This window comes from Urocampus carinirostris, chromosome 6, assembly GCF_059441175.1.
Source record: "Urocampus carinirostris isolate Australia breed hairy pipefish chromosome 6, RoL_Ucar_1.0, whole genome shotgun sequence".
NCBI lineage: Eukaryota > Metazoa > Chordata > Actinopteri > Syngnathiformes > Syngnathidae > Urocampus > Urocampus carinirostris.
The window spans coordinates 36,419,323-36,445,935 of NC_142354.1; the positions used below are offsets into that span (position 1 = coordinate 36,419,323).

The 26,613-nt window shown below is 40.5% G+C and overlaps 1 protein-coding gene across 2 annotated transcripts in view; it reads right to left on the reverse strand.

Annotated features, from left to right (window-relative positions):
- Positions 1-635: 635 nt before the first annotated feature.
- lrrc38b (leucine rich repeat containing 38b) overlaps positions 636-26,613 on the reverse strand; it is a 49,906-nt gene continuing 23,928 nt past the window's right edge. The window contains exons 2-3 of one of the 2 annotated variants that reach the window (XR_015850778.1): positions 25,297-25,660; positions 636-738 (exon numbers count right to left, since the gene is read on the reverse strand). Coding sequence is in view for 1 of the 2 variants with exons in the window: in XM_088338889.1 (XP_088195015.1) it covers positions 25,413-25,660 (248 nt within the window). In the remaining variant the exon portion in view is untranslated. Of the gene's footprint in view, positions 739-17,868; positions 25,661-26,613 lie in introns of those variants that run through there. The other variant, XM_088338889.1, reaches the window with a different exon arrangement.

The following is a 26,613-nucleotide window of genomic DNA, read 5'->3' on the forward strand; positions in this document are numbered from 1 at the left end:
CATAACTTTCCCACGTACCTGCATTCAGTAAACAAAACAATACAAAAGTCAGGGCATCTGTTCACGACTGCAATCATCTAAAACAGAGGTGTCAAACTCATTTTAACTCGGGGGCCACACGATAGAACAAACATTCTGTCGGGGGCCGGACTAGTAGATTAAAGTGAAAGAAAAAGAGATAAAGAAATAAGAGGAAGGGAAAATGAGAGAGGGTGGGACAAAGGAAGAAAAAGAGAGAGGGAGAGAGCGTGAGAAACAAAAGATAAAAAGTCGTGAGAGAGGGAGAAAAGAAAGGGAGAGGAAGAAAGAAATCCAAAGAAAAATAGAAAGACAGAGGGAGAGAAAAGAGAAAAGAAAGCACAAAGGGTATGAAGAGAGAAAGAGAAAAGGAAAAAAAGGAAGTTAGAGCAAAAGAGGTTAAAAGACACAGAGAAAGACACAAAGAGCAACAAAGGAAGAGAAAAAGAGAGACACAGAGAGTGAAAGAGACAGAGACAGAGTGGGAGAAAAAGGGTGGAAAAGAAAGAGAGAGAGAGAGAGAGAGAGAGAGAGAGAGAGAAAGAAATTCAAGTACAGTGTCTTTGTGAGAGGCACCTGGCTTTGGCAACATCAAGTTGACATATTTCAACCTGCAGCTTGTTTTTCTCTTGCGCTTCTCTGAGTGTTGTCTTGCGGGCCGGATTCAATCCCTTAGCGGGCCTGATATGGCCCGCGGGCCGCCTGCTTGACACCTGTGATCTAAAACATCAAAAATACAAAAACGGGACATCACTCAACAGGCCGCACCTCGTGGCGTGTTTGCATCAAAACATGTTGCATCATCGTTCCAAACTGTATTACTTTACTTCTTATTTAGTGCTTTTTTCAATATACATCATTTAGCACAACATATGTATTTTTATATACAAAAATAATTTGTGAAAGCTGCTCCTATATCTAGCAAAATATGCATTTTTTTATCCAACTGATATTGGGCACATCTTACCTTCAGCGCGATGCAAATTAGCTGAACTACGGCAAGCGCTGAAGCCCATAAAGTGCGAAACGAAAAAGACAGCCGCAGACCCCCATGACTTAACAGTTGAATGAGGTACCGGAATATTAACAGTAATACAACAAAAACACAGATTTTGTGAGAATTCAAAGAAACATTCAAAACAATCAAATTTTACCTCTTTTACACAAAGGTTTATCTCCCTGTTCTCCTTGCAAGTTCAAAATCCTTTGATGTCTTCCCTCCCTATTTTGAGAGTCTACTAAACCTTAAACTTGTGACTTAACTTTAGTTTTTGCAACACAACGCACCTAACGTGTTCTTGGTCCATTTGCCAAGTTTTACTTATGAAGCAACAAAGCTTGTTGCAGTCCTCATCCATCAAGAGAGGCGAAATAAACAAAGCAGGCGGAGGCCCAGATGTGGCGGCGGATGTCATGGAGGACTGCAACAGAGCAGATGGTCCGCTCGCTTAGATTAGATGAAGTGGGAGGGGTTTTGTGTCTGCGGAGAAAGAGCTTGTGAGTCTGTGTTTGTGTGTGTGTGCATTAGGGGTTATCAGGGTTGTCCACATCTGCTTGGATTATCCAAGGAAGGTTTGTGGAGTGTCTTTCATTAGTGGACACCTGATTATAAGCCACACCCACCACTTTTTAAGAGGAAAACCGATATTGTTCTTGAATGTCCTTCATTAAAGTACACAGTCCAAAAATCACAGCCGGCAAAATGAGCGGAAAATGATACCGGTACTTAAGGTTTGATGCAGACCTGCAGAGTCCGGGTCCCGTTGAAAGTAATTCAAGGAAAAAAAGTGTATAATTCCAAAGGTAAGGGTGGGAAAAATATATATCCACTATTGTCCGCATCGTCCACAAACACGTCTCACCTTTACTCCACTTCCCGTCAGCCCGCGTTTGTTTACGCCCCTTCTTTCTCATTTGCCCGTGCAAAACACATCAGAATAAGTGTCCAAAATAAATACAAATAAATACATTACAAAAATATACAGTTGCAAATACATATTACACATGGTTACACATATTTACAAAGAAAGACGGTACGCCGAGAGAGTTTTCAAAGCTTTAATAATAATAATATAACTTTCATCCCAAACGGTGCCTGTGACAGGGCAGTCAATGGTAGCAAACAGCTAGCAACACGCTCGCAACACGCTCGCAACACAGTAAACGGGTCTGTTAAAAAAACATACCGTAGTTGTAAAAATCACGGTAAACCGTCCTCATCTTCCTCCTTAGAACTGAAGCCATCAAAGTCGTCTTCCTCAGTGTCGGAAAGAAACTTTGTCATATCGACGTCGTCCCACGCTCCCACAGCCGGACTCGCGCTGTCACTGTCGCTTGAGCTCTAATCCACTCCTGATTCTGTGCAGACCGGCTTTTCGGAACCCGTTGGTGATGGTGGATTTTTTGATGTGCCTTTTTTTTTTGCCTTTTGCATGATGAGGGTATGTTTACGCTAATTTAATGTGTGCACAAGCCAAGAAGTTGCAGTCTTCTTCGGCGCATATATTCCACCGGTCTAAATCTTACCTTTTGTACTCGAGCGCCGCTGGCGGCCGTTAGAAAAATTACACAAATGGGCCGCATCACTGAATAAGCCGCAGGGTTGAACGTTTGGGGAAAAAGTAGCGGCTTATAGTCCGGAATTTACGGTATATACTTTTTGTCGAATCAGATACAAGAAAAAGGCCCAAATGAGTTATGGTGTTATCAACCTGCGCAGCTTTGTTTCTTTTCACCAATGTTTAGACTAATGTGTTACAAATGAATGCCTTCCAGGAACACAATAACTTTTCTCAGTAACGATTACTGTAATGTGTCATTGATAAGATTTCGTAACTCAATTGTCGTTATCACACGGTGCTTTACTGCGTTATTTCCCTTCTCACTAAATGCAGATCATGCATTACAATGTCCTCTGCGAGTTGAACATAACTGCCTCATTTTTATTTTGTCACATGCAACCCTCGATGCACCAGCAACATATGCTGAAGGGTGGGCATGTTTATATTTACCCAAAAAGTACAATTAAATACAATTATGGTGACACGGTTTGCTGAATTTCTCCTCATGGAGATATTCTCCCTATCCTAAGTACTTGCATCTAAGCCAAATGTACAACCATAAAAGAAATACTCAAATCAGAGGGTCAACCTATATGCACATATTTGGTTTTGTGTCAACAGTAGCAAATGGTAGGCAACGTCTAGGAAAAGGGGCGTGGCTTACACAATCACAACAAACCACCCGTAAATCAATGGGGAAAATGTAAAAACAGAATTTCTGGTAAATGTCCGCTGAATTTTGGTGTTTTTGTTTGTCAAATTGTTTTTGCAATACATCATGTCTGGAGAAAAAAATGTTCAGACAGTGTCAATTCCTGGACGGTTGTCATGACACCCAGCTGGCCCCGCCCCTTGACACCGGCTGAAACGCATTGAAATGATTGCTTGTGGAGTACTTAAACGCTCCTTTTGGGACTGCCCGTTGCCAGACCATTGTTTAACCCTCATTGAAACCCTGTTCATGCCTGTTTGATCTGAGTAATGCCTAGTTTGTAATTTTGTCTGCCTTGGAACCTGTTTTGTTTTGTTTTTGGTCCGTTTGTGTGTTGGACAACTTTTATTTCTCAATTAAAGTGAAAGATCATCCACGCATATGAGTTCCGACTTCCTGCTTCCCGACCCGCTTCGTGACAAGACAGCACCCATAAATAAAGAAGAAGATCGCTGAGTGGTTTGAAGCCAAGAGACAAAATGGGTATGGAGCGTCTCGGCTAAGCGTGTGAAAGCTCTCAATTGCACAAGCAAAGAAATATGAAAAGGGTACACTGCTACCATAGGTTGGTGTACACGTTTTCTTCTTTTATTTATTATGCGTATATTCCAAAGCAGTTTTAGGGGGTCTACTCCTTTGTTAGTATATACGGTAATTTGTAACTGGATAGTTACTTTCAGAGTCAAGCGCTAGTTTATGGTGACAGGAATTTGAGGGCTAACTGACTTATTTTTAAATGAAGTAATTAGTAACTGTAACTAATTGTTATTTTTCAGTGAACACGACCCAACACTGCTTTTAACATTATAATGTTTTGATTGTGACAGCAATTTGACTTCCACCTTGGGATGCTTCACTTACAACCAATGTTCCCTCTAAGCTGCGCGCATGCGCAATCGCGCACTGCCTGCAGATTCTCAGCGCACAAGAAAATCTAGCCAGCTCACAAAAACCAGGGCTGGAAATTGCTAATTAAGAAGCCAATTAAGTCAAAGTTACAGTGCATGAAGGTAAAAATACACGGGTTCCCCTGACACCGTTTTATAAATGCGGTATTTTGAAGTCAATGTCGAACGAGAACGAAGTTGAGGAAAGTCAGTTTTTCGAGAACCGGCTTCCTCGGCTCGGTTCACTAAAAAGAACCGGGTCCCAAACGGCTCTTCGGGTTGTTTTTGCTTCTTTAATCCCTACACGTCCAAATATTATGTAAAATTGTGCACAAAATGACTTATAGGAAGGGGGGGAATAGAACAAAGAAAAAAATACCAAAATGAAAAAGTAGTGAAAAGCTGAGAAAAAAGAAACAACAGGAAGAGAAAAAAAGAAGGAACAATTCAGAAAAAAGCCAGAAAAAAAGAAACAAAGGAAAAAAAAAGTAAATAAAGAAGCAAAAGAAAAAAGTAACAGCTAGGAAAAAGTAAACACAATGAGATTTTTTTAAAGGAATTAAAAAAATAGAAAAAAAACAGGGAAAAAGAAAAAAAAGTTTGTGTTGCATTCAAATAATTTCCACCGAGTCAATCTTGTTGCCAACATTGTACTTCCACTTAAAAAAATGTGACTAAATACAGTTCTGTATCGTGCAACCGACTAAATAAGCCCCCAAAAATGTAATATGCGACAAAAGATACCAGGAAAAAAAAGAAATGAAAATCTTCTGAAAGAATTGTTGTTAAAACAAATGACGTTTGTAGGCTGTACAACCCTTGCAAAAATACATGAGTCAATTCATTCAAAGGTGAAAAATAATTTTGCATTGCCGGAAACGCAGCAAAATGTAACTTAATGTCAAGTTTTGGACATGTTTGATAATGACTTAGTTGCCACACTTGGGATTGCCGTTGCTCACTGTTGTTTTAAGCGTTGCTCACCGACTTTGTGTGAACGCTCAGACCCGTGGAAAATTACAGGGAACATTGCTTACAACCGCAAGCAACTTTGCCTAAAATGCGGGTCTGGTCGGCCCTCGCAACCAGAATTAGCAAGGGACAAGAACGGACACTAAAGTGATAATCAGTAGCCTAGATGGTAGGGCGCCCGCTTTGAGACTGGGAGGTCGCTGGTTCGCGCCTCGGCCGAGTCATACCTAAGACTTATAACATTGGTAAAAATGGCGGCGCCCTCTGCTGGCTGCGGCTGCATCGGCTCGCTACAACGGGTCAGGTGTATCGACATTTCGTTCTGTGTACATTGTTACAAAGAATGACAATACAAAGGGAATTATTATTATTATTATTATTATAAAGTAATCTGACAGAGAAGCCGGAATGGTTTAGGAGATTTGAATCAATTATCTTCATTGATCATGAGGGCAAACCTGCTTACCTACCTCTGAATGAACAAACAGGTGTAAAGTTGGATGATATGGATGGTGTCTTCCAAGTCAGTTTGCTTTTAGGCTTCAAATCAAGATTAAGAGACAGGGTGAAGGTTTTTCGGACTGGATTTGTTTACTTTGGAAATTGGGTTAGGGTCTCCAAAGTGGACTTTAATCAAATCCTGCCTGTTTTCCATGTTTCCCTTCCAACACAGACGCAGCTCATTAGTAAGCTCTGTAGAAGTTTGATAATGATCCCGTTCATCAAATCAGTTATGTTAGGCAGCGGGGAGACATGAAAACACACGGGAATATTGCTATTGACTTTCTGTTTTGGATGTACAGAAAGAGAAAGAATAAAATGTCAAGAAAAACAAAGGTAAATTGGAGGACACGTTTGCTCATTTTAAGTATGTCTTTTCTTTTTTTTTTTTTTTTCTTTTTTCAACCAGTGTGCCGGGGCACAGTAGTTTATTGTGAGATATTGTCTGGTGTGCTACAGGAAATTTACAAAATATATCTTTGCAAATAATTGTTCAGTATCTTTGGGGCTGAGGTGTGCACCAAATCAGAATCTTGGTTTCACTATCGCCCTCTTTCATGAGGGAAGAGAATTGCATGCACAGTGTTCATTTTACCTTTGAAAAGTGATGGGTCCTGGGGACTCGCATGCTCAAAAATCTATGGGTCCCAACAGAGATCTATGGGTCCTCAAAATTTAGTGTGCTCCATACCCTTACAAACTGTCATATTTTCCCTTACAAAATAGAAAAAAAATCTTTTTTTTTTTTCAAACATGTTTATTTATGTAGTTTAACATGTTATATTGTACATGTGTTTCCTTGTATCATATATGTTGTTAATGAACATTTTGTTGTGAGACACTGAGTTGCTCGACATGAATGAAGTTTATTATAAAAAAAGTTCAAAAATGAAGTCGCTTGGGCGTTCACTGTAGATGGAAAAAATACATGCAAATATAGTTAAGTAGAATAATACATTTTCTTATTCAAATTATTAATTCATTTTCGGCATTAAACTATTTTTGGTAATATACTGATTAAAAGGGATCACCACAAACCTGTCTTTTTTCATTTTCTCCTTTTATACTTCCTTTTTTTCTTAACTTCTTTATACAACATAATCATTCGTAATATAATGCATCAAAGAAAGTGAGCCGTTTGAGAGCCGGCTCTTTAATGAGTTGAGCCGAAAAAGCCAGTTCTCTAAAAAGAGACGGACTTTCACTACACAACTCGAACTCGAGATCGGCGTGCAGTCCTTTTCTTGCTAGGAGTATTCTTTTGTTTATTTTCTTTCGTCGAATCGTTCGCTTCAACACACGTGTTTTCCTTGCCTCCGCGATCTTCTGATGAATTTCTCCGCCGTTTTTTTCGTGCCGGAATTATTGCCCTAATCACTTTCTGCATTATGTTTCGACTTATTATTGACACCGAATAAATCACCAATTTTGTGTTGATTTGCACCTAATACTGTTTTTTCGGAGGCATACTTCTCTTTCACTCGACGACAACCACCACAACAATGAGATATCGTTTGCCGAGATCAGACGAAAACTCGAACCGCGAGACCAAAACAACAATGGCAGATCTGCCTGACAAAAAGTTTGGAGTGCAGTTAATCTTTGATAAAAAAAGTAATCGGGTAATGATGACAATTTTGTGTCAAAAAAGTTGCGTCCTGGGGACGCACGTTGATTTGACACTATGCGTCCTCAGCAAAAATGATGCTTCTAGGACGCAGGGACGCGGGCAAACGAGAACACTGGTTACAGTAACTCGGCTGATTACTGGAAGAAATTTAAATTTAAATTGTATTAAATAAGAGACAATATACTTTCACTGAGCAAGTGTTTTTCTGCCTATGTTTATCTTTCTGTCTGACTCTCTGTCTGTCTGTCATAGGTTCAATCATATGTAAATGTCATGGCTCTTTTACCCGTCCAGGGAATTACTTTTAAAAGCCTTGTGACAGGAATAATATCGCAAAGTATCTTTTAAGACTCAAAATTAAAGTTTTGTGATCTGAAGAATCTCTTCAAGTTGGGATTTTTAATATGGATTTGAAGCCTGCTTCAGCCAACAGTTTGGCTTTAAGGTATCGGTTTAAAGTTACAGCTTTGCATCATGCCGGCGAGGACAATTTAGCAGCGACCTTTTCAAAGTGACTATTTCAAACCAATCATTTTCTTGATGTGCCCTGCCCACACTGTACCCGCTACGTAAGAGGAACGTGCTGAATGTGTCCAGGTGTCAAAGTGTCAAAAACATAGCCAGTCAGCCATCTGTCCTCAAAAGACATCAAGTGTGGCCTGCCTCCAGTTCTCATTTACAGTGCTTCAATCTTATCCAAGTCATAATCAGGCCGCATATTTATTTTTAGCAGGTTGCTAAAATAAGTTATCTCTCTTGTGTAGCGTCAAAGTCCACCCTTCTGAACACCCAATTGATTTTTACCGGATGTGGCTCCAGTTTGCTACAAGCACACTCTCAGGATCACTTATAGACAGTGTTTGCTGAAACAAAAGGTACCGTATTTTCCGCACTATAAGGCGCACCAGGTTATAGGGCGCAACCCCATAAAATAGTTTTTGGTCCTATATTTTCCATACATAAGGCGCACCGGATTATAAGGCGCTACAATGGGAACGTCGACAAAACAGTCGGATATTTCAGTCAAACTTATTACCCCCTTAACATTCCGAAAGCTTGCAAAGAAGCAAATACGTGTCTCAGACATGTACGGAAACAGTGTCTGATGTCACCAATCACTCAAATGCATCGTTCCAAATATCATTCCGATGGATAAAGTCTTGGGATTCCAGAAATGCCAACCATTTCTTAGTTTCCATTTTATTTTTTGCTGGCAACTGTGTGGACAGCAAAGTAAGAATTTTATTGTGCAGGGAAACGGGGTTCTTTACTGTGCATATGACAATAAACACTTTGAATTGAATTTAGTTTAAAAATAGACTCATCACAGAAACATCAAGATCGTTCTAAAACAAGATGCCGGGAAAATATAAAGCCGCATAGCTCACCTAAGTTCTCTTGCAGCCATCACGTTCAATAATGATACGTAACCATGGTCTTACAACCGTGAGTGTAGTAAATCCAGGAGAGTAAAATATTTACAAATACAGAATAGTAAAAAACGTTTTCTCTATGCCGTAGTGCAACCCAACGTGTGATTCACATTCATCTTTTTCGGCCAATTGAAGGCTTTGTTTCGCCCCTTTAGCCTATGCGAGCCTGTAAATGATAAAAAGGATCCGCCCCCTTTACCTCCGAATAACTTTAGCCAATAGTTGTCACGGTCGCCTTGGTGACCAGTCTGCCCCGCCCTCTGGGCAACAGCTAAAGCAGTTTCCACTAATTGTGTGTCTGATTTAAGGCTGCATTGTGGGCTCTGCGGTGGCGGGTTCATTAATACTCATTCTTCACAATCTCGGTCTGTTATGCCTTGTCCTGTTTTAGTCTGTTATGCCTTGTCCTGTTGAGTTCGTGCCGGAGGAACTCTGTATTGTTCTGTTTTGCCTCGGAGTATTGGGCGACTTTTATTTTATTAAATAAAACCTATGGATCGTCAACGCATTTGAGTTCTCCCTTCATGCCTCCTGCCTCCGTTCTGGTCCGGTCACCTTCCACGCCACCACGTCTCGTGACAGAATGAACCCGCCAACAAAGAGAACTCAGCGAACGATCCCAGCGCGACTTGGGGAGAGCTGGAGAGCGCAGTTCGGCAGGCGCCTACTGAGTTGGCCTTCCCTGCTCGTTCGAACCACGGCCCCGCCCGTCGTGGCCCTTGCTGTGCCTCGAATCGACTCCCGGGAGGAATTGACGCCTGCCTGTTCGACTCTCATGCCTGCCTGCCCGACTCCCGTGCCGATTGCCTGCTATTCCGTCTCCCCTGCGTGCCAGCCCGACTCCGACTCCCAAGCCTGCCTGTTCAACTCCCAAGCCTGCCTGTTCGACTCCCATGCCTGCCTGTTCGACTCCCATGCCTGCCTGTTCGACTCCCATGCCTGCCTGTTCGACTCCCATGCCTGCCTGTTCGACTCCCATGCCTGCCTGTTCGACTCCCATGCCTGCCTGTTCGACTCCCATGCCTGCCTGTTCGACTCCCATGCCTGCCTGTTCGACTCCCATGCCTGCCTGTTCGACTCCCATGCCTGCCTTGAGTCTCCCTGTACTGATTTTGTTCAGTCTTTCCTGTCCTGTCTTGTCTGTTCTGAATCTGTTCCCCCTGAGTCTGACTCTTCTGAATCTGTTCCCCCCTGAGTCTGACTCTTCTGAATCTGTTCCCCCCTGAGTCTGACTCTTCTGAATCTGATCCCCCCTGAGTCTGACTCTTCTGAATCTGATCCCCCCTGAGTCTGACTCTTCTGAATCTGATCCCCCCTGAGTGCGACTCTTCTGCATCGGCCTGACCTGAGTGCGACTCTTCTGCATCGGCCTGACCTGAGTGCGACTCTTCTGCATCGGCCTGACCTGAGTGCGACTCTTCTGCATCGGCCTGACCTGAGTGCGACTCTTCTGCATCGGCCTGACCTGAGTGCGACTCTTCTGCATCGGCCTGACCTGAGTGCGACTCTTCTGTAGAGGCCTGACCTGAGTGCGACTCTTCTGTAGAGGCCTGACCTGAGTGCGACTCTTCTGTAGAGGCCTGTCCTGTTTACCCGTTCTGATTTTGCCTGTTCTGATTTTGCCTGTCCTGTTCTCGTCAGTTCTGCCTGTCTGTTATCCCCTGTCCAGCTTGCCCGCCGGACCCCCCCCTGCCGAGCGCCGATTCCGATCCGCCCGACGCAGATGGCGCCTGTCTCTCCCCGTTCCTGCGTGTTCGGAGGAGGGAGCGGGGTTGCCCCAATCGTGAGCGTCGAACCATTCCGGGGCGTGAGGTTGTAATTTTTTCTTTTTTGGGACCTCGGGAGCTGTCCCTTAAGAGGGGGGCTCTGTCACGGTCGCCTTGGTGACCAGTCTGCCCCGCCCTCTGGGCAACAGCTGAAGCAGTTTCCACTAATTGTGTGTCTGATTTAAGGCTGCATTGTGGGCTCTGCGGTGGCGGGTTCATTAATACTCATTCTTCACAATCTCGGTCTGTTATGCCTTGTCCTGTTTTAGTCTGTTATGCCTTGTCCTGTTGAGTTCGTGCCGGAGGAACTCTGTATTGTTCTGTTTTGCCTCGGAGTATTGGGCGACTTTTATTTTATTAAATAAAACCTATGGATCGTCAACGCATTTGAGTTCTCCCTTCATGCCTCCTGCCTCCGTTCTGGTCCGGTCACCTTCCACGCCACCACGTCTCGTGACAATAGTGACTGTTTCAAATGATGATTGACAGATTGGTTATGAAATGAAACGCCGGTATATAAATCCCAGCAAACACCGCGGACTACTTCGCCTTCGTGGGAAAATCTAATCGGCGGCTGCTTGCTTTAGTTGCAAGACTTTGCGACTTAATATTGATCCATATTGTTAGAATATGATATAATAAAATTGTGAATGTGTTTAATTGCTGTTAAAAGAGCCAATAAAATTGTTCAAACCATATATATAAGGCGCACTGTATTATAAGGCGCATGGTCAGCTTTTGAAAAAAATAAAGGCTTTTAGGTGCGCCTTGTAGTGTGAAAAATACGGTAATTATTTACAGTTACTTCATTTGAAAAGTAGGGGGGTTGCCCAGTTCCTCCAACCCCCATGTCGGTGTATCACCTCCAAAACATAACATCTTCATTCCTTTACCATTTTCTACCTCATTCTTTCAGTATTTTGCCTCAAACCGCAAGCTAGCAGTCCGAAAATGCATGCTCTGCTTTTGCTCGGCAGCTCCTTGCTATTTTAGAGAGAGTGCGTTTGAGATTGAGTGTCCTTGCGGTATTGAGGTCAAATATGGAGGGATTTTCTCTCTTGGTGAACTCATGCGTGACCTAAATAGATGAGAGGCTGGTTGCATGTGATCTTAGCTGCGAATGCTGTGTGCGAGCACGGATTAGTAGCATGTTTGCTTCATGCAGAAAATGTCAATCTGATGTGTGCCAAGTAGAAGCACAACTGTTCACTCCAGGCCAATTGGGACAGCTTTGGATTTTGATGCGTCGGAATCCTCCCGCATTGCCTGAAAACTACAGAAAGTCGGTGTTTCTACCCGGTTTACCAAAACTGAATGTGGGAAATGACTTTGCACTTCCCCAAGTCAACATTCACACATGCTATCAGTGCTAAATTAGTCCATGTTAGTTCTAGAGCTAGCTTGGCTTTGAATGCTAGTATGAAAGCAAGAAAGTAAGGAATACATAAAATGTAGCATGCAAAAAAATCTCATCGGAATCTATGTGCTGCTCTTTTTGAAAAGAAGCATCTATCGATAAGTAATACTTCATTATGAAATAAAAAAAGGTCCATGACTGGCTTGACTTGCTGTTGGCTTGCTAATACAATCACTAAGTCTATTGTTTGGGGCTGAATCAGAATCCTCAATATTGCCCTCTGTCATGAGGCAAAAGAATTGGGCGTCGGATCCTTTATATCATTTACAGGCTCGCATAGGCTAAAGGGGCGAAACAAAGCCTGCAATTGGCCAAAAAAGATGAATGTGAATCACACGTTGGGTTGCACTACAGCATAGAGAAAACATTTTTTACTATTTGTAAATATTTTACTCTCCTGGATTTACTACACTCACGTATTTGCTTCTTTGCAAGCTTTCGGAATGTTAAGGGGGTAATAAGTTTGACTGAACTGTCTGACTGTTTTGTCGACGTTTCCATTGTAGCGCCTTATAATTCGGTGCGCCTTATGTATGGAAAATATAGGACCAAAAACTATTTTTTGGGGGTGCGCCGTATAACCCGGTGCGCCTTATAGTGCAGAAAATACGGTACCTACTAATTAATCCAATAGTTATTATAAGATAATGTGAAAATTCAACAATTTTGAAAAAAGAACATCCAAAAATTGTTAAATGAGAAAGAACTTTAACACTAAACACATACAAGGATTTCATGTTTTTAATTTATATTTTCAACGGCCTCCCTGACCGCTCATTACTGAATAAGGTAGAGCTAAATATAGTGTTTAAATATTGATATTGTATGCCAACTAAAATACAAAAATATGTATATTGAAAATGGGCAGCACGGCGGCGCAGGGGTTAGCGCGTGTGCGGCACATTTCTGAGGTCAAGAGATCAAACCTGCTGTGTGAAGTTTGCATGTTCTCCCCATGTTTGCGTGGGTTTTTTCCGGGCACTCTGGTTTCCTCCCACATTCCAAAAGCATGCCTGTTAGGTTAATTGGCCAGTCGGAATTGTCCTTAAGTGTGAAAGTGCGAGTGAATAGTTGTCTGTCTCTGTGTGCGCTGCGACTGGCTGGCAACCAGTTCAGGGTGTCCCCTGCCCACTACCTGAAGATAGCTGGGATGGGCTCCAGCACCCCGAGACCCTACTGAGGATTAGCGGTGCAGATAATGGACGAATGAATATATTGAAAACTTTTAATCCGTTTTTTTATATTTCTCTTGGGTGTCTCCATTGAGCTCTACACAAAAACATCGGGTACACAATGAAGCATAAAAACATCTAGCAAATTAGTTTTTTGGTTTTGAAAAATTCCAACATGTTTTAAATGAAACTGAAACCACAGCCACTTGTTTGGGAGGCAAAAACCCAAGCACTGAGCTATGCCATCTACAATACATGACACATGGGTAAAACTTGAGGCCCTCCACATTATTTATGTGGCCCGCGAGACATTGCTGAGAGGCACAAGAAGGAATGAGTGTCAAACAATGACTTGCACCCACAGTTGCTGTATTTACTGACAATCATCGATAAACCAGAGAACATTAAGGAAATCAATCCCAATGTTATTTTACTTAAAATAAAAGTAACAGATAAGCTGTTTTAAATAAAAGCACCTGTGTGTCTTTGCAGAAGTTTAAAGACGTTCTAGCCTCCATAACAGATATGCAATCCAACAGGAAGTTCCCACATTAAGGTAAACATTTTTATATAAAGATTAAAAGCAGACTTTTAAACCATAAAATAAATCCTTGAAATCATTGTTTCCATGTTATTTTTGTCACTTTCCAGGCTTCCAAGTTAAATAAACAGTAGAGGAAATTAATTCTAGTGTTTTTTTTAATACAAGAGATTAAATATTTGTGTAGGAAAAAAAATATTGAGAACCCCCCCAACAATCGTTTTATAATACAATTTTACATCCCTGCCTCCTGAGATTTCGAAAAGACCCCCAGCCCTCTAGCTAAGGCAGACTTTTTATGTCGTTAATTTACGAGCGGGAATGTTTTTCCTACTATGTGGTCCCTAAGCTAAAATCATTTTGAGACCCCTGTGCTTTGAATCATAATTACGGGGCGTCTTACTCAAGCATTCTGCCTGTAATGAGTGTGGAGTTACTCTTTTAGGTCACATTATCTCTATCTCAGTTTCCGTCGTGCAACCCAAGCCTTGCTTCTCTACACATGTCTCCAAAGTGGAAAAGCTCCAGCAATTACTCATTCAAAGTTTCCTCTCGAGGGCTTGTCTTACGCTTTCCTTCAGACTTGCTGCGTTTTGTAGGCTACCGATGAACCGTAACAAGAGACCAGGACATAAATGAGGATTCTGTTGTGGACAAATACATAGAAATAAATATGAAAAGCTGAGCGTAGTTTACTTTGGATTAAACAGTTGAAATATTCTCACTACTGTAATGCTATAGTTGTACCTTTTAGTATAAGCTTAATTCGTTCCAGGATCATGCCCGAATTCCTTGTGTTACAAGCACTTTTTTTTTTCAGATGAAGTGATAACAATTAATTGGACCATTCCTGACCTCCCAAAAGTATCCAAGTTAATCCAAATTGATGTATATGAGATTTTCCTGATCACTAAAAACACATTAAAATTGTATGCAGACATTCAAAATACAGTAATAAGATAAATAACATGATAATTCCAAAAGTCGCCGTAACAAAGGGGTGTGTGGTGTGGTCGTGCAGGAGTTTGGGGCGTGAGAAGTGATGGTGTAAGACTAATCATGAAACGTGGGCACTTACTGTATACTTAAACATCAACCTAAACACTAATTTGTTTTACAGCATATTGCTTTTATTTTCTGAAGTGCTGCAAAAACTCTTGCGCAGCTAAAATGTTGTGAAAATGTATTTGCCCCCCTCCTGATTTCGGTTTTTTTTCTGCATATTTATCACTCACAAATGTTTCAATTTAAATATCACACAGAGACAATATGCAGTTTTTAAATGTCGATTCTATTTATTAGGGCACAAAGAAATCAAATCCTCCTGGCTTATGTGAAAAAGTAGACACCTCTGAACCTAATGGCTAGTTGAGTCACCTTTGTCAGTGTTTATAGGAATCAATCTATACGATAAATGGTAATGAGTCTTTTGCAAAGCTGCGAAGGAAATTTGGCCCACTCTTCTTTGCAAACTTGTTTCAAGTCTAGCATATAGAAGGGTTGTCTAGCTAAAACTGCCCATTTGAAGTCACACCACAGCATCTCAATTGGATTTAATTCCTCTGACTGCCAATCCAGAACTTTCTTTCTTTTTTTTTTGTTACCTCACCATTTCCCTTTCCATTGCTCATGGCTAGGGTCACAAAAAGGAGATGCAATACAATAAATACAAACTTACTGCGTAGTATTGATAAGTGGGCGGGATCAGGCGTTTGATGGTGGAAAGCGCCATTTCGGTTGAGCTGATGAGTGGTCTCAAATGGTAGCCTCTTGGACTGCTTGTGAACAGAATTTTCGTAAAGCGAGCAAGATTTATGTTGAAAAAACTGTGTGGAAGCGCTCAAATTACAGTATATTCCTGTATAATTGTGATGTCAAGTCAAAGAGTCATTTGGTCGTTGTTTGTAACCTCCATATGTTGAAAGGCCGATGACCTCCTTTATATTTTTGCATGATGATGAGGTAAAATCTCAGGCTAGTACACCAGGCCCTGCAACGCCTGTTCCGTTTTGCATCGGACACGTGGATGGAGAAAGGGTTAGTGGGTTGAAAATGGGGGTGGGGGGCCTCTACTCCATGTTCCCGCCTCCGCTTCCAAGAGCTCGGGCCCCCGGCCGTGTTGCCTTGACAACCGGATGAGGTAAATGGTTGCAGGAGAATCCTCATCACGAGCTGAACCGCGTCCTGCAGTGACACTGCCTGACCATGACGTTGGGCTTTTTTTTTCATTACCCCAAAATGTGTTTTTAAAACCCGGGAAAAAACTGAATTAATTCCCTAACATTGCTTCACTACAGGATTTTACATCAAGGAGACTACTAAAATAAACCAGTGGAACATTATGCAAGAAGGTGGCATTAAACAAGCTTTTTTTCTTCTTAAGCCTCTAATTTTCCCAGACGCTCTTTCCCAAAATAGAGCGTGGCTTTTGCATAGAAAGTCACAGCGATCACAGTTCTGGGTGAAATAACACACCGTGCTGTGTTTACAGATGAAGCTGTGAACGAGAGCAGTGAAGTGGGGGGTTTGATTCTCTGATCTTCATTATTACATCTGTCACATTTGCACTATCTAGGGTCGCGGTGGTGCTGGAGCCCATCCCAGCTATCTTCGGGCAGTGGGCAGGGGACAAATGAACTGGTGACCAGCCAGTTGCAGGGCACACAGAGACAGACAACTCACTTGCACATTCCCACCCAGGGACAATTTGGACCGGTCACATAACCTGAAATGCATGTTCTTGGAATGTGGGAGGAAACCACAGTGCCCAGAGGAAACCCACGCAAGCACGGGGGGAACATGCAAACTCCACGCAGGAGGGTTTGATCTCATGTCCTCAGAACTGTGCCGCAAATGTGCTAACCACTGCACTACTGTGCTGCCCACATTTGCACTAACGTGTCTTAAAATTATATTTGGGCCCTGCCTATAGCAAAAAAAGGCTTCTGTACTTGTTCTTCAGTCAATCTAAATTTACAAAATACACCACATTTTGCAAAAAATCTGACCAAATTTATAAAGTTAACCTACGGATTTTGCTTAAAACAGTAAATGAAGGAATAGTCTTTATTGTCAGTATCCAATAGTACAGTATAACAAAATTGGAGGGCTTTTCCTTTCACTAAGACAAATTAAAGAGATAAAAATGCACAAAAGGATAAAACTGTTAAAAAATATTTATATATATTAATAGAATATTATTAAAATGAGCGTGCTGTATTCACAATGGCAGTTGTACTAATATTACTCATGGATGCTGTAGATGGGTGTTCAGACAAACACCTTAAAGCAGCGGTGGGCCACTACATCCTGCTAACATCTCACTTATTTTTTCCTTCTCACAAGTGCCATTTTTGAGAGTAATTTTTAATAATAGTCTTGTGCAAAAAGGTTTAAAATTTTTGTTTAATTGTGTTTTTCACATTGTTGTAAATAAATGGGAAAACGACACTAGGGAACTGAAATTACCCAAGGTTGCATAGATTTCCGGCTCTTTTCTTGAAGTAACAATGTATATTATATATCCAGCAGATGTCGCTATATTGTGTTGTGTTACCGAAAATGAGTGCTAAAAAGAAAAAGAAAGAATACAAACGATTGAGACTAAATCTGACTAAATCACTTCACCTTTTTCTAATTTTGGTGCCCAGCCTTTTGCAAGTCTATATATTTTTGGGGTACCCTTAGCAGCCAGATGGCGAAAAATGCTCTACCATTTAACGTATGTTTAAAAAATGCACAATGATATGATGCTAAATAACACACACTGTCCCTTTAACAGTTGCAGCTGGGAGCACTTTGTCACGAATGCGTTAAAATATAGATTACTATTGTGTTTGCAGCCCTTTGAGACTCTTTGTGATTAAGGGCTATAATAATAAAAATGACTTGACTTCGACTAATATTTTTTTAGATATGCTGTGAAACAGACTTGTAAAATTTTGAATAAGTTGTGGACCATTTCACAAATTAAAGTCACTGCATTTAACATTTGTTCAGATATATCAAATTTACAAATTTGCTTTACAAGGACTGTTTTAGACACTTGGCGGAAAACAATTTACCATTGTAAATGTCACCGAAAAATGTCCTTGACCATCAAATGTGTACTAAACACATAGCCAACATTTTGACTATAATGTTGATTGAAAGGATTAATACTATTTCTCCTTTTTTAAAAACAGACAAAAATATTCAAATTCGTATTTCCAAAGGGATTCGTGAAAAAAGAACGGCACATACAAGAGAAAAACCGAAGGACAGAAAAACGTTTTTATTTTCGTTTTTTACCCAAACAACAAAATAACAGCTACACACATCATGTGTTTGACATTTCGAAATGCATTCATGTGCGACAGCGACGTCACTGTCATCCGTTGCTGTTCATAACCTCCAATTGACTCGTAACCTCTACGTAAGACGGGGCGGCCTTCTTCCACAAAGTCAACAATGACCCGGAGGGCCTGGCAGTAAATAAACACTCCATTCTGAAAGGTTTGATATAAAAATAGACATGAATCTAAGAGTAGTTAACGCTGCAGTGCATGCTCTAATGTCTCGGTGTTTGCGAGAGAAATGAGGTCATGTCATGCTAACCAACCTACAGTACGCGTCGAGTGCCAAGAGCTAACTCTAACCTAAGAGTTTGTCGATACAGCAACTACACAGTAGTTGGAAACCATAATGATATGTATAAAAACAAAGTCCCTCTTGGGGTCTTTTACAGCACTGGTAGAAACTTCTGCTAGAAGGGAAAATTAAACACTTAAAAGCTGGAGATGTCTTGCGGTTTCACCCTGGAATTTGTTTATTTCAGGGCGCTTTATGCTAAACAGCTTTGGGGTCGACAAATGATTAGGTGCTATGTCATGGCAAATTTAGGTGGGTGGTAACAAGACAGCATTGACTCGCATTAGCGTTAAAACCAAAGGGTACAAGCAGTATAAAATGCTAGCGCAGTTTTGACGCTAATTCTGATTAGTAATTCATTTGACAAGAGTAAAATGTAAAGATATTGAAGTTTCTTACTGCCAAGAAATTATGTTCAGGTGAGTTGGCCTAACTACCCATTTGTTATTACACAGCTTGCTGATGTACACTTTAAAGGGGAGAGTTGGGCTTGTTCTTCTATTATTCTTCCAAACATTAAGACATTAAGAATTTTCTGCTGCTTGCGGAATTCGTAATCACAAATTGCTGAGCAGGAGACGCCATTATTGTCAGAGAAAACAAGACACCTTTTGGGGATGGTAGAGGAGTCATTAAAGGATCAAGTCAAATGTATTAAATCCCAGGTAAGCCCAATTTTAACATAAAAAAACAAAATGTTTGGGTGTGTCTTTTAAACAAGTCCTAAAAGTTTCTGATTTGCGCAATGACCGAGAATATCGCTCACGACATTTTCAAAACATCAAATGAAACCCTTATCTCTCAACCCAAATATCATACACGGTCTATTTTTTACCGACAATATTTAAATGATGTGGTCGTGAAAAAAATAAATAATTTTTTAGCAACTCATGCACAGAGGCGAGTTTTATATCAGAAAACGGTCTTCAATAATCAAATGTGTCATCAGCTGTGTTTAGGTTCCAGGAGCCCCAAATCTGTTCACGCTCTGGGCGATGGACGGGCGGTTGCAGCCGCGAACGTGGGTAAAAAAAAAACATCCAGGGTTTCATCGCTACTCGCCACACCTTCCCCACCATCACACCCCAGTTTGTGTATAAGCAATAATAATAATAATAATCACGCAGAAAACCGTAGCATATTCAGGGTTGGGTAGGGTTACCTTAACTTTCAATTACTTTTGGATTACTCCAACACCAAATATGCAAATAAAAGACAAAAGAAACTAAATATGAGTAAAATTATGACTCACAACAAGTGGTAAGCTTTCTCTCCTGGCCTTTATCTCTTTGATCTCCGGCAAAACTAACATAAAATGCGACAGAAACAAAATGAAAATAAATCCAAACAGCTTGCCAACATCATTTTTGCTGTTTCATGTATTCCGTTACTCCCCAAGCCTGCACAAAATTTAGAAATTTTATTCACATTTAGTTCCTTTTGTCTTTTATTAGCATATTTGGTATTGGAGTAATCCAAAAGTAATTGAAAGTAATCCAGTTAAAGTAACCCTACCCAACCCATATGCTCAAGTCAACTGTATTGAACTCTACAAGTGCGACATGACGTCACCCACCACATTACTATCGCTGGGGCAATATCATTGAGTCCACACTCCCTCGAACATCCGTCCGCTTCGTCTCAATGTTTGTCACTTACAATTCTTATAGTGAGCCCCAAAAACGAAATTTTAGAGCAATTTTTAATCTAAAATTAGGAATGCGCGTTATATACATTGCCGCACTATACCCAAATAAATATGTTAAAATGTGGATTCGTTTGATGAGTATTATTAAGGTTTGCACAAACATCAATTTAAGAAGTCTTTTAAGAATGAAAACGTATGTGTAATTTGTAGATCCCTAAAACCTCACCCCTACGATTTTGCCATATGTTGAGAATACCAGTCTCACAGTCGCCACGACTCATTCCTTGCCCTTCCAGACCACAACTTATTTCAAAACAAAAAAAGATTTCATTCAGTAGATCTTTCAATGCCTTACTTCCCACAGAGCATTATTTTCACTATAAAGAATTTTGAGTACCGTATTTTCCGCACTACAAGGCGCACCTAAAAGTCTTAATTTTTTTCAAAAGCTGAAAATGCGCCTTATAATACAGTGCGCCTTATATATGGATCAATATTAAGTCGCAAAGTCTTGCAACTAATGAAAGCAGCCGCCGACTAGATTTTCCCTCTAACGCGAAGTAGTCCGCGGTGTATGCTGGGATTTATATACCGGTGTTTCATTGGCTAACCAATGTGTCAATCATCATTTGAATCGATCACTATTGGCTAAAGTTATTCGGAGGTCAAGGGGCGGATTCTTTTTATCATTTACAGGCTCGCATAGGCTAAAGGGGCAAAACAAACCCTGCAATTGGCCGAAAAAGATGTGTCAATCATCAGTTGAATCGATCACTATTAAGAAGAATAGAATAGAATAGAATTTACTTTTATTGTCATTCTTTGTAACAATGCACACAGAACAAAATGTCGATACACCTGACCCCCTACAGTTAAACTGTAGCGAGCCGATGCAAAGAGGGCGGATCCTTTTTATCATTTACAGGCTGGCATAGGCTAAAGGGGCAAAACAAAGCCTGCAATTGGCCGAAAAAGATGAATGTGAATAGCATGTTGGGTTGACAGCATAGAGAAAACAGTATTTTACTATTCTGTACTGTATTTGTAAATATTTTACTCTCCTGGATTTACTACACTCACGGATATAAGAGGACCATGGTTGCACATTATTATTGAACACAACGACTTCAGTGAGCTACTCCGGCTATATATTTTCCCAGTATCTTGTTTCAGAGTGATATCGATGTGTCTGTGATGGGTCTTTTTTTAAATTAAACTCAATTCCAAGTGCTTATTGTCATATGCACAGTAAAGTTGCGTGCGATAAAGAAAATAGAAACTAAGGAATGGTTGGCATTTCTTGAATTCCAAGACTTCCGAATGATATTTGGAACGATGCATTTAAGTGACATAATACAGACACCGCATCCGCACGTGTCTACGACACGTATTTGCTTCTTTGCAAGCTTTCGGAATGTTAAGGGGGTAATAAGTTTGACTGAACTATCTGACTGTTTTGTCGACGTTCCCATTGTAGCGCCTTATAATCCGGTGCGCCTTATGTATGGAATATATAGGACCAAAAACTATTTTTTGGGGGTGTGCCCTATAACCCGGTGCGCCCTATAGTGCGGAAAATACGGTACTAAGGTTTCCCAAAACAACAACACAATTAACACATTCGGGGCGTTCAATGGGACTGAAAAATGCGTCTATCATTTTTTGCTGTGGTGCAAAACCTTTAACCTCTGAAAAATGCTCCTAAAAGAACAACAAGCCCTTTTAAAATAATGATGATATATTAAGTGACTGGATAGAGAGGGACTCTTTAGAAGACAGTTTTCACAATGATATTGAGGGTGTGAGTGGTTGGCTCAAAACACTGGATTCAAAACACACTAAAATAAGAAAAATAGATACAGTCAACAAAAATTGTAGAGGCTCTCTTTTCTTCACTTCAACCTGATCTTTGGCAGAGGATGACAAAACTATTTGTAATAGTATAATTATAGCTGTTACATAATTAGATTCACCATTTAAAGTGCATTCATGGACACGATAGTTACATGAACCCTTTTTTTTTAATTACAACATTTTTTGCTCTAGTTGTGAGGGTTATACTCAGAGCTAGTTCATCTTTCTACATCTAGATAATAAAAAGAATATATTCTCTGGATTTATACGAGGATGTTTGTTTTAAATGAGCACATACATGTATGCGTGTGATTAAATAGTATATATAATATACCGTGGAATCTGCCTATCTGCTGTACATGTACTTTTTCTCCTGCCTGGTAGAAAAACACCCGGTTTGAATGAAAAGATGAGGTGACAAAGGAGCACAGGAGGGAATCAATATTTGGTCTGTATGACATGCTTAGAATGTCATGGAAACCTTCTGAAATGTGATCATGAAGGTTTTGGTCACTCTTTTTTGGGTTGATAAAAATGGGCGTATTACAACTTTAATTCATCCTTTTTTAATGACGACGTTTATATGCAGGGAATACTCCGATTGAAAATGAATATTTGATTTCTGGAGCAATTTGAATGAATCGTTTACATACCTAGGGACTAAAAAAAATAACCCCATTTGCATGGAGTTAACGAGTACTTCTGATTACATGGGCAAAGGGGGAGCAAATAAAAAGTTTATGCTTTTTTGACATGGAAAAAAAAAATCATTCGTGTGAATCACCAATTTCAAAGGAGTAATGTGTTTGTTCCATTGCTGCATCTCTGTTCACAAGATGGTGATTTGCCAAAAGCATAGATTTACGGTATATATGGGTGGATACAACTGTGTTATCCACTATGTACATTGATGAATACACCAGTGGCATTAAATAGAATGTATATGTCAACCAATACACCTGAGGCATTTTAGCAAGTAAGCCAAAGTCCCACAGTGCTTTTTTTATGACCTGCAGTGGAACTTCGGTTTTCGAACGCCTCTCAGTTTGAACAAATCGGTTCTCGACCAAACATTTCGAGAAATTCTTGCTTCGCTTTTCGTTCAAAAGATCGGAGTACGAACGCCGGTACGCTAGGGTGCGATGCTGAGTGGCGTACGGGTGTAGATTGCCCCCACCCCTCGTGACCAACTGTTATCACGTGCACACTTGCTTCTTTTTGCTTTCGCTTTTAATATCGGTGAACGGAGTGTTTTAGCCCCTTAATATGCCTGCGAAAAAGGTCTGTGCAAGCAGCAAAGTTGCTACAGGTGAAAAAAGAAGAGTAGTGCGTACAACTATTACATTTAAGAAAGAAATAATAGCAAAATATGAAGAAGGTGTGCGAGTTTCCCTTCTTTCGAGGGAATAGAGCATGGCTGCTGCAGACCACCACAAAGGTAAGAGATCCTATTCATAATTCTTTTCTTTATCCTTTAACCGCTCACCACTTTTTGTGGAGACCCGGGTGCTAAATGACGTGTAAACGACCTGATTTTTTAATTTTTACACGTTCATGTTAGCGTAATCTTTCGTACGGAAGATTACGCTAACGCGAACGTACGATTAGCCTGGGTTAGCTTCATGTTTACAATCATGGTAAACATTCAGGGTGTTGGAACGGATTAAAACGATTTTACATTACTTTTAATGGGAAAAAAGTTTTCGGTGATTGAACAAATCGGTTTTCGAACAGGGTTCTGGAACGGATTATGGTAGAGAACCGAGGTTCCACTGTATAACATAATCCAAGCGATCGGATTACTCAAATGTGTGAGCAATCGGAAAATGCATGAACAATCAGAAAATGATGGTAATTACCCAACCCTTATAGTTGGAAAACTCAGAGTCTGACTAAGACCATTATTTAAATTATAGCACGTTTATGTGCATTTACATGGATTTATATAATCAGAAAACTGGCAATATTCCGTTTCCAAAAGGATTATTACCCTCATGTAAACGAACCAAATTATTCATTTTAACTGGGCTTAGCAGTGCCAGTTAAAGAGTTAAAATTCAAACCAATAAAAATTATTCAGATCTCTTGGACAATTGGTCTGGTTCATCTTGTAAATGAACTACGGTGAGCCACGGTTCATTGTATGAAATACAGACCTCTAAAAGAGAAATCATGTGCTTGTTCTCAAAACTTTAAATTTCACCTTTCCAATTACATTTTATCATTAAACATTGAAGAAGACATTGGCTGACTAACACAGAACAATAAAAAGGGATATGAGATTGATATAAAAGATCAGATCCTCCAAATTTCAGGAAATCAGGGTTGATAAATTGGTTGTCTGATCATTAGCTTCACAATTCATTTAAAACTCTTTAACTGGACCTCCATTTTTTGGAGGAGGGTTAAAAGGGGTGGAATTTTGCATGATTGATTGTAAATCACTGGAATGCATGTCCTTGTTTAAAAAAGGCTAAAGTCCAATATAAGAAATCTGATATGTAATAAAATAATAAAACATTTTACTTATAGTAAACGTAAGTAATATACAGTTTTTACCTTTCCAGGCCATTCACTTAAAGGCTTTCCACCGTATTTCTCTTTGCCTATTCGGACACACTACACCTGTAATTTAGCGATTAAAATATAAATTATCTACAGCGCCCATTAAAATTATTACAAAAATCATGGTATAACAGTTAAAAACTTTGGTCCCAGACATGAGTAAGCTACATGTGTGAACCCAGCCCAAAACATTTCCCAGTACTTTAGCTGTGCATACCTGTCAACTTATACGTTTTCCCTGTGTTTTATAAATTTTTGGTCATTTGAAATTGTGTTCACCGTCTAAATAATTCTAAAATAAATGTTTTCTAGTCTTATCTAGTCTTGCCCATTGGTCACTGGTAGCAGACGACAACGTCTTCCTAGATTGCTAATATTGTCGATATCCTCTATCAAGCAATTATTTTTTGTGCATATTCGTCCGCCTTCCCCAATCTAATGCCGACAGTGAGAACGTATTTAGCCATGTGAGGAAAATACATACAGAGAATAGGAAGACAATAGGAACCAGTGCTCTGACATCTTTGTTGAAAATGACACTAAACTGTGACAGTTTCTGTTACATAGTAAAACTATTTGTAGAAGAGACGAAGTCTGCAAAAACCTCCACTACTAAGTATAATACGCAATTCTAAATTTACTGTAAATGGGGAAATATAGATGATGTGTTGTTTATTTGGTGAATAAACTTGTTTACACAAACTAACTTTATTTTTATTCTACATAGTCTGTCTTGCTGTGAGTTAATAGGTGCTGTGTTGAGTTTGTAAGGTATATTATTGCTTGATGAGGGGAATTTCAACCGTTAATAAGGGGAGCAATTGGCTGAGGTTGACAGGTATGAGCTATATCAGAATAATTTAATTTGAAATCCACTGGAGTTGAGCAGCCTGTTAATATTATCGAACTCTCAGAGTGACTTTTCATACGGTGCCTAAATACCTTCTCGGCAAAAATTTTATAAATTTGTACCAAGCTGAGACTTCTTACAAAAGTCCCGGATAATCTCCATGGTGGAAGAAGCCCAAATCTGTCCTTCGCCTCGTCGCTCAGTTTTGTTGAGAAACATCCACATTAGACGAGCCCTTGATAGGAATCCGTTCTCCTTACTCTTCGCTCTCTTCTTCATCCCCCTTGGAACCTTTACTCCAGCGTTGGAAGCAGTGTACAGTAGAGGCCAGGAAGAAGCTGGTCATGATAGCCACCACGGACACGGAGATGCCCGAGAAAATGATAATGAGAAGGTCCGTCAGGGTCAAGCTAGCCTGGCACTCGCGGAAACTGTCCTTGGAGAGTTGCGTTAGGGAAACGCGCCGGCCGTCCATGGGGAGGGAGCACTCCATGTCTTCCACTCCTGAGCCCAGAGAGAAGAAAATTAGATTAGACAGACTTGCCAGACACGCTGAAGCAAGTGACGCCATGTTTCGAATTTTGAACGTCCGTTCAGAAGATTACATAACACGCAAGGGCGAGCAGACCGGACTGAGGCGTATTGTTGTGCAATATGGCCAAAAATAAATGTAATCTATTCGAATTATTACGACTTAAAATCAGTGTTGGGATTAATACGTCACGAGGAATGTGTTCCTAGATGGCAATTACTTTTCCCTATAACAAGTACTATAACACGTTGGTCAATCGTTTTTGTAAATCAACTGTCGTTTTAACATCTCATCTCATCTCATCAGCTGCACCGCTTATCCTCAGTAGGGTCGCGGGGATGCTGGAGCCCATCCCAACAATCATCGGGCAGTGGGCAGGGGACACCCTGGACTGGTTGCCAGCCAATCGCAGGGCACACGGGGACAGACAACTCACTCGCTCAGTCACACCTAGGGACAATTTGGACCGGTCAATTCACCTGAAATGCATGTTTTTGGAATGTGGGAGGAAACCGGAGTGCCCGGAGGAAACCCACGCAAGCACGGGGAGAACATACAAACTCCGCACAGGAAGTCTGGAGCTGGATTTGAACCCACGACAGGTTCCCGAGACATGAACTGTGCCGCCGTGCTGCCCTCGTTTTAACATGCTGCTACTTAATTAAAGTCAGATTTTCTATTAAAAGGTCATCTGATTGCTGACTTATCCTTTGCACACAATGTAAAATACAACCCTCAATCATGGAGAAGGGTGGGCATATTTATTATGTGCTCCTAAAAGTACATTGAATGCAGATACAACGGCGCCGTCTCAATAGTATGAGAGCCTTGAATTTCTCCTTACTGGTATTATGATATTCTTCCTACTGTGTATACTCGCAGCTAGACTGTGTTTACAACCACAGAATTATGTGGTTGTGTGTCA